The sequence below is a fragment of the Triticum dicoccoides genome, chromosome 6A (assembly GCF_002162155.2).
Source record: "Triticum dicoccoides isolate Atlit2015 ecotype Zavitan chromosome 6A, WEW_v2.0, whole genome shotgun sequence".
Classification (NCBI taxonomy): Eukaryota; Viridiplantae; Streptophyta; class Magnoliopsida; order Poales; family Poaceae; genus Triticum; species Triticum dicoccoides.
The window spans coordinates 78,630,300-78,639,551 of record NC_041390.1 but is presented as its reverse complement, the minus strand read 5'-3'; the positions used below and the strand labels follow the sequence as shown (position 1 = coordinate 78,639,551).

Below are 9,252 nucleotides of genomic sequence, written 5' to 3'. Positions count from 1 at the left end.
CGATCAATAACCAATAGCGGAACCTGGATGCTCATATTGGCTCCTACATATTCTACGAAGATCTTTATCGGTCAGACCGCATAACAATATACGTTGTTCCCTTTGTCATCGGTATGTTACTTGCCCGAGATTCGATCGTCGGTATCTTAATACCTAGTTCAATCTCGTTACCGGCAAGTCTCTTTACTCATTCCATAATACATCATCTCACAACTAACTCATTAGTTGCAATGCTTGCAAGGCTTATGTGATGTGTATTACCGAGAGGGCCCAGAGATACCTCTCCGACAATCGGAGTGACAAATCCTAATCTCGAAATACGCCAACCCAACATGTACCTTTGGAGACACCTGTAGAGCACCTTTATAATCACCCAGTTACGTTGTGACGTTTGGTAGCACACAAAGTGTTCCTCCGGCAAACGGGAGTTGCATAATCTCATAGTCATAGGAACATGTATAAGTCATGAAGAAAGCAATAACAACATACTAAACGATCGGGTGCTAAGCTAATGGAATGGGTCATGTCAATCAGATCATTCACCTAATGATGTGATCCCGTTAATCAAATAACAACTCTTTGTCCATGGTTAGGAAACATAACCATCTTTGATTAACGAGCTAGTCTAGTAGAGGCATACTAGTGACACTCTGTTTGTCTATGTATTCACACATGTATTATGTTTCCGGTTAATACAATTCTAGCATGAATAATAAACATTTATCATGATATAAGGAAATAAATAATAACTTTATTATTGCCTCTAGGGCATATTTCCTTCACCCCCCCCCCTCCTAGCCCAAACCGAATTGGATTAGGGCTAGGGGGCCGGCCCCCTTTCCTTCTCTTCTTCCGCTCCTTCCTTCCTCTCCTACTTGGACTAGGAAAGGGGGAACCTACTCCTACTAGGAGTAGGATCCCCCCCCTTGGGCGCGCCCCTTGTGGCCGGCCCTCCTCCTCCTCCCCTCCTTTATATACGGGGGAGGGGGCACCCCATAGACACACAAGTTGATCTTAAGCCGTGTGTGGTGCCCCGCTCCACAGTTCTCCACCTCGGGCATATTGTCGTAGTGCTTAGGCGAAGCCATGCGTCGGTAACTTCATCATCACCGTCATCACGCCGTCGTGCTGACGAAACTCTCCCTCGACCTCAACTGGATCAAGAGTTCGAGGGACGTCACCGAGCTGAACGTGTGCAGATCGAGGAGGTGTCGTGCGTTCGGTACTTGATCGGTTGGATCGCGAATGCGTTCGACTACATCAACCACATTACTAAACGCTTTCGCTTTCGGTCTATGAGGGTACATAGACACACTCTCCCCTACTCGTTGCTATGCTTCTCCTAGATAGATCTTGCGTGATCGTAGGATTTTTTTTGAAATACTACGTTCCCCAATAGAATAATCAACGCCTCCTCGTTGTCCTTGTCCGCGAAGAGCTCCTCCCACTTCACATCCGCCTCGTGCATAAAGCGACAGTCCGTTGCCACCTCGAACTAAGACTGGATGGACTCAAAGATGGCATGTTGTTTCGCTGCCTCCTTTGCTTGGGCGAGCTCGAACTGTGAAACTGTGTCCTCCATGTTGAATCCGACCTGCTCTGGCACCTTCGCCTTGCCGTCCTCCTCTTCTGTCTCCTCCTAGTCCTCTGGCGCCTCCATCTCTTCCATCTCCTCGTCTGCCACCTCCAACTCCTCATTCTCTGGCGCCTCCTCGTCTGAACTCTCGTGCTCCGAAAGAAGGCCGACCGCAGTGCGAGCGACGCACATAGTCGCCTAGATCTTCACCCAACGCTCTGGGGGCAACATCTTGTCGTATGTCACCTTTGTGTGGACCATGGTGGTCGCTGGCCGCCGAAGGCAGAGCAGACTGGTGCTTGGAAGGCGATCGTGGTAGCACCGCTTGGGAGGGAGAGGAGGGGAATGGGAATGGGGCTAGTGTTAGCTTCGTCGTCCAGCTAAAATAGCCTGGTTTGGCTCCTCTCGTCGCTAACCTCCCCGCCGCACCATGCTCTCCTCTCGCTGCACCACCAACGATACATCTCTAGTTGCGGCGGTGCGCAGTAAAAATAAGTCATCGTCATCACAAACCTGCTTGCAGCTTATTGTCGTCGTCATCCCAGCAAATGGGGGTTTCCCGTTGTACCAACGCCGAGCAAGGTTGTAGCAGCGATGCTGGTTGCAGCAATACCATAGCACATGGTCATCATCGTTGACCTCGCTAGCTTGTTGTAGCACCTGCAGGTTGTGGAACGCCTTAGACGGTTGTAGCACGGCCGGAGGTGGATGGAAGCTTCTACCAACAATGGTTGCAACTCTGATGGGGGAGGGGGGGGGTCACAACTCCGGCGGAAGCTCATTCCAACAAAAAAACAATGCTGGTTGCAGCTTTGTCGGAACAAACCCAGCAAAAAACAATGCCGGTTGCAGCTTCGGTGGAAGCCAGCTCCAGCAAAAAAAATACAGGTTGCGCGGACGGTTTGCAGCACTGCCGCTGGCTAGCTCTAGCCTGCAGTGGTGGGCATGTAGCATTTGTTGATTCCAGCTCTAGCTTCGCCGGTTGTACAACATCGCCTTCCGCTCGTCGTGGTCGGTCGCCATGAGGGCAGTATGCGGGCACTACCGTTGAAGCACATGGGGCTGCGATTGCAATGCTGGTAGCCGGTGGCGGTGCTGCGCATAGCACCACCCTGTCGTAGGGCCACCACATCTGTACCGCAACCGCCGCCATCGTTGTCGTCTTTCCTCTCCGGGATGGGTTCGAATCAGCACTGTGGTGTGAAGTGTTCGTATCGTGGCTGCACGTCCCTAACAACATGTAGCATGTCGGATCTAGGAGGGCACGGTGGGGCAATCGTAGTAGGGGAGGACGGTGAGGATGACCATGACAAACTGGAAAAAAAGAAGATAGGAGAAGGAAGAAAGACAGCGGTGTCAGTGTATGTGTGAAACATTGGGCTATTGGATCAGGTTTCGATTGAGAGGCGAGTGACCGGCGCCAGCTTCAGCCGGTCGATCGAAAGCAATCATTACCATATTTATCGTTCTCTTAAAAAGACTATTTATCGTCTCACATTTGCATGCTGATATGGTCAAATTTTTATATATATGATTATACACTCATTTTCCCAATAAAGACGCATCGATGAGCACCTCAAAGTCAACAGGAACGTCTTCTCTTAGTGAAGACGCATCGCCGAAAATCTTAAAATAAAGGCCAGGATACCACTATCCTACTAACCATCCAACCACAGGTTGATTTGCTAGTACGGCCAATCAAGTGTGTTACTTTTTCCTTTTCCAATCCTGATGATGCATTGCATAACCACAGTACAAAACCGAAAAAACATAATTATTTGAAATTGCATTGTTTACTAGTTCAACACACCTACATCCAAATTAATTTAACAGAGGTGCCACTTATCTATGGCATGTTTATGACCAGCTAACGGTAAACAATCAGTTACATCATGAGAAAACAGGTAGTACAACCCAACAATGTGACGAGTCGGTACCACTTCAAAAAAAGAACACCTTTGATCTCGGCGCACTACCTCAATACGCCCGGGAACTAACTACCCCTATCAGCTTCAGAAGAAGTACAACCCACGAGGACTTCAACGGTCTACAAGCGACTTCAAATCTGCAAGAACTTTTCGCCTGCCGTTTTTTTTTCTGATTTGGCGTGAAATACGCACGGTGCTTAACTGGGGGCAGAGCTCGGAGGCTCGCTCACTGTTGTCTGCACAGACAGCACCCACATTCCAGCCGAAGGCGTTGAGGCCTTTGCGGAAACAACATCCAGAAATGACAAATGCTGGAGCTAACTGATCCGGCTGCTATCGGCCTACCCGCCGCCTCTTCCTCTCCTGCTCACGCCTCTCTTCTTCCTCAAGCAGGCGGAGCTCCTTTTCGTCCTCCTGCCTTGCAATCCTCGCGCTGACCAAGTAAGCAAACAACAGAGCAAGGTCAATAAGATGCAAACTATTCAGCAATTTGAGTGATTACTACTATCGGTCATCCAGTTCCATTTTCTGGAACGAGTTCTAAACAACATCCAATCTCATTCAAGTGTGTCGCACAACACACTTTACTGAGTACTCCCCCTCCGTCCCGAATTACTTGTCGCAGAAATGGACGTATCTAGACGTATTTTTAGTTCTATACATCTATTTCTATCCATTTCTTCGACAAGTAATCAGGGCGGAAGAAGTATATAATTATACTAGGAGAGTATAGACTAAAAGTAACCAACGAGGGGAACATATTTTGCCGACTAATATGCTGATTTCTTTTTGCCACAGATTTTCTTCAGTGTAATGTGGACAAGACACCATCAGTCCATGACTAATCCAGAAATTGTGCATATTTCTCAAATGATCTCTATTTGTTTTCAGCTTCTACAATCTTGCAACAGGACAAAATATAAATATATACGAAAAATGCATTATGTGAAGAACATGGATACCTTCTTTTCTCTTCCATCTCTATAGTAGCAAAATCTGCTTCCATGTCACTATCATCATCATCTCTGCCTGCATATTTACTAGGGTCATACCTGCACCGGAAATCCAGACTTGTAAGAGTTTTCTTCTTTTCAAAGCAACATAACATATAATCTTATTTCGTGCCATACAATTAAATCAAATAACCTTGTTATTAAAAAGCCACTAAAGCAATATGTAACATATAAAAAAGCCAAGGTGAAATTTCAACAGGTATTGCAATCGGTGTAGTCAGTACATGATCCATGTTAAGTAAATTATCCAAACACTAGTAGAGTAGACACTGACGCTCAGAAGATACAAACCCGGTTGTATACCAAATCTATACACAGACGGAACATATTATCAAACATTTTAACCAGGATAACTGATAATATGCCCAGAAACAGTACGGGATGAAAATTTACCTGAACATACTCCTGATCATAGCCATGGGATCATCCTCATCTTCAATGTCGTCATCAAACCTTCGTTTCCCCAATTGCTTTTTCTTTGCACGATCATCACGTCCATTGGCAGATACTTGTCGAGATGGCTGCATGGGCACACAAACACAATGAAGAAACAAACTTAGCGCGACAATATCATTACAAATCATCACACTCTGAACATGAAAATGTATGCACATGGCATAACACCAAAAGAAAAACCAACAGATAATTGCTTCACCAGTACTACTTTTTTGACAAATGAACAGCTTGACAGAATATTACCATAGGTTTCGAGGGAGTCCTTACCTGCCTTTCGGATGGTTTTACTCGATCATTTGCTTGGACTCTTCTTTGCTCAGGATAATGACCTTGCGAGGAAAGAGGCCTTTGCCGTTGCAACATCTGCTGCGGCCTGTTGCTTTGTGGCAGCTGTCTTTGGCTTTGTGAGGATTGCAACTGTGAAGATTGCTGTGGTCTCTGTCTCTGTAGTGATTGTTGCGGTCTCTGACTCTGCGATGATTGTGGTCTCTGACTCTGCGATGACTGCAGTGGCCTCTCACGCTGTGACGACTGCAGTTGCCTCTGGCTATGCGAGGACTGCAGTGGCCTCTGGCTCTGTGACTGCAGTGGCCTCTGGCTCTGCGACGACTGCAGTGGCCTCTGGCTCTGCGACGACTGCTGTGGCCTCTGGCTCTGCGACGACTGTTGTGGCCTCTGGCTCTGCGACGACTGTTGTGGCCTCTGGCTCTGCGATGACTGTTGTGGTCTCTGGCTCTGCAACGACTGCTGCGGCCTCTGGCCATACGAGGCTGATTGCATCCTCTGACTTTGTGAGGGCTGTTGTCGACCATTAGGTAACACAGGTTGCTTTCTAGCTAAATGATCCTTTCTAAGAGACTGTTCATTCACTTCCTTCATAGAAGGCTTATTTGCTATCTGACCCTTGCTCGGAAATTTTTGGCTTGCAGCTTTGCTTCCAGTGGCCTGGCTGGACCCATTTCTAACAACACTATGCATCCTTCCATTGTCAACAGCCCTTTCTCTACTTAGGAGCATCTCCTTTCCCTTGGATTCAAACTTACTTTCCGGGCGTCTTTGTGTGGACGATGTGTTGTTGTTCAACCCATGACCATTTGGCAATCTGGCGGGCTGACTTGTTGGCGCCCTACTCTTCACTGCAGAATGCATCACCTCACGATCTTTGACACAACAAAACCAACCATCAGCACTCTCCGCTAAACAAGAAAGACAAAGTTTCGCAATAGAAGTTCAAACTCACCAGACTTTTGGGTCAATGAAGGCCTAGCCGCAGGTTTTTCCCTTGGAGGAGATGGAATGTCAGCATCATCCGAGAGTAGAAATGAATAGTCCCGATTATCCTTAAGTGCCTCAGCTTTCTTTTTTGCCTGCATTGCAGCTGCTATTTTGTGACTGCACTGGCCAACGTTTAATAAAGCAAAGAAATGAACAATGTAAAAAAGAAATATCCCTTGTACCTCATTAACAATCTTTTGCTTCTGGTGAAATCCATTTGTTTTAGCTTGCACTTGCACTCTCGAAGATGATGGGATGTCCTTCTGCATATATGTTACCTGCAATTAGTAAGGGATGGATCAACAATAATCATAATGAGATGTAATGCCACATACTCCAGGAGGTCTTCGTTCTCTGGGCACTGTGTTCTGTATCTCTTTCATTGACTTCCTTTCTTCAATCACACGCTGGGAAATCACCGGCTTGGAGGGCCCAAAGAAGGAGCCAAAACTACATGAGTGAATGAATACATAATGAAGATTGATTCCCCATTACCGTACCAAGATCAGTAAGACGAAATGTTGAATTTGAGTGGACAACAATATTTCAAGAAAGGATAGCATGACAATCTGTTTAGTATGATAACTTCGCAGTTCCAAGACCAATTATCAACATATAAACTTAACACGCTAAAGAAACTGATAGAAGGTATACGAGAAGGAATCATTGTCCAACTATTTTCCTCCCAGAATTGTATTTTTCTACACTATACAGGTTCCTGGAGCACAACCAAATAAAATGCTCAATAAATTGTACAAGAGGCGCATTGAAATTCAGAGACACTTACTTGGGTGGGGGTGGTCTTCTATCATGCAAGGAAGACGAGCGACCAGCTGTGCTAGCACTGGCACCCTGTGCCTTCCGCCTAATCTGCTCCTTCAATCGTTCTCTAATTTGAAGGAACTCCTGCTGACCCTCTGGTGGCTCTTCGTCCTCCTCAGGAGCTCCTGCACCTTCCTCCTCGTACTCATCTTCATCATAGTACTCGTCCTCATACTCATCCTCCACTGCCCGATGATAACCCTTTTACAATGATTACAAAAAGAAATGCATTGTCAGTCTACCACAAATGAAATGGCTATAGGTTAAGCCTACATGTTTAGATGCAGAAACAATGGACTTAGAAGCTTAAATTACATTAGTCTCATATAAAGGTCAAGAAATGCACTGTCAGTCTATCACAGATGCAATGGCTATAGTTCCTGCTTTACAAATGAATGAAGCATACATGTTCATGATAATATCAGAATATCCAGAAAACTATGATTCCGGCTGCTCCTACAGATGATAGATACACAAACAGTAGTACTGAAATGGAGTTAGAAGCTTGGATTATTACATTGGTCTCATACTCGTAGCGGCTCATTTGCGCCAGTGATCCCGTCGCGTCAGCGTCCCAGCTCCTGAATCAAAGCCAGCAATCCTCATGAGTATGCAAAATAACGCCGCGAATATTTTCACAGAGTGTCGAAGTTTTAGCTAAAGAAAGCATCGAGCCGGGACCAGAGCGCCCAAATACGCTCCAGGAAAGCAGCAATCGGCCCCCGAAATCCCGCTGTCGAGGGCCCAAACCACGTTGCCTACAGCTAATCGCACGAGCCCCACCCCGAAACGCGAATAAACGAGCGGCCCCGTCTAGGGTTTCCGCAGGCGCGAAAACGCAAATCTGGGCCGCCGCCGCCGCCGCGGAAAACGACACTCCCCGTCGAACCGGCCCAAATTCGCGCCGTCGGGCAAGGGCGCTCACCTCGGCGCGCGGAGAATCGCCTCTTCCGGGGCCGGCGGGGGGCCGCGCGGGGCGGATTCGTCCCGGCGAGATTCCTCGCGACCGCGGCTGGATCAGAGGACGGGCGCCGCGGGGAAAGTCGTCGCGGGGAGGAGGGCGAGCTCGGGGGGCGACGGGAGCCGGTCGGGGCCCGGCTCGGGGTCGCGGGGCGCGGGCGGGAGGCCGGCGGGAAGGAGGAGTCGCCGGCGCGGGGGCACGGGAGGGGAAGCGGAGGGAGGCTTTAGGGGAAGGGCTGCTTCGTTGGGTCGGGAATGTGGAGCAGCGAGCGAGGCCGCGAGAGGGGAATCGGGTCGAAGGCCTGGCGGTTTATAAATAGGCGTGTGCGTGCGTTTCCGCGAGGTAAGAAAACTGACATGACGTGACGTCTTGCCCGGGGCTGGCTGGATGGATAGATAGATGTCTCTGGAAAGAGTCTGTGGGTCAGGTGGGCCTTCCCCTCTTCTTTGAGAGAGTGGCCGCATGTACGACGACTATCGCCGCCTATATGGTGTTGCAGGCCCATCTTTCTTTCCTCTTTTGCCACCAAACTATCCCCTTCTAATTCTAAAAAAAAGGTGATTATCCCCTTCTGTTACTAAAAAAACGTGATTATCCCCTTCTGTTACTAAAATAAAAGGTGATTATCCCCTTTTTTGTGTAAAAGGTGATTATCCTCTTTTCAACAGATTCTACAAAAATAAACCTTCTCAACACTACTACTCCTTTCGTTCCTGAATACAAGTCTTTCTTCAGATTTCAATATAAATTACATACGGGTGTATATAGACATAGTTTAGAGCGTAGATTTACTTATTCTGCTCCCTATGTTGTCCATATTAAAATCTCTTGATAGACTTATCTTCAGGAATGGAGAGAGTATCTCTGCTATTAAAGGGAGTCGCCATTTCTTTTGGTCCCCTACAGTCATTAATAAAAGCACCAAAACCCATCCCAGAAAAGTACCTTGAAAAAAGCTTCTCCCCCCGCCCCGCGTCGCCCCCCCGCGGGCGACTCGGGTGCCCTAACCCCGCCGTCGACACCAGCCCCCTTCCATCTCCCCCTCCCCGTCGCCGCCGCCGGCGGGCGCCGCCGGGCAAAGCCCGCGTGGTGCCGGCGGCGGCGGGACTCGTATGGCCCTCATCTGGAGCGGTGGTCGCGGGGGACCGCCTCTTCGGCCTGGCGGCGGATCTCGGTGGCCGGCGCGGCAGAGGGTTGTGCGCTGGCGGGAGGTGGTGCAGG

At 48.3% G+C, this 9,252-nt stretch overlaps 1 protein-coding gene across 1 annotated transcript; it reads right to left on the bottom strand.

Annotated features, from left to right (window-relative positions):
* Positions 1 to 3,333: 3,333 nt before the first annotated feature.
* Positions 3,334 to 8,291, bottom strand: LOC119315098 (protein SPT2 homolog). The gene is made up of 10 exons (XM_037589773.1): positions 7,996 to 8,291; positions 7,588 to 7,651; positions 7,036 to 7,271; positions 6,584 to 6,698; positions 6,431 to 6,511; positions 6,214 to 6,340; positions 5,241 to 6,133; positions 4,911 to 5,038; positions 4,467 to 4,556; positions 3,334 to 3,937 (listed from the first exon to the last, which is right to left on the bottom strand). Exons 2-10 carry the CDS (start codon positions 7,612 to 7,614, stop codon positions 3,838 to 3,840), a joined length of 1,797 nt encoding a protein of 598 aa, XP_037445670.1. The 5' UTR covers positions 7,615 to 7,651; positions 7,996 to 8,291; the 3' UTR covers positions 3,334 to 3,837.
* Positions 8,292 to 9,252: the final 961 nt, after the last annotated feature.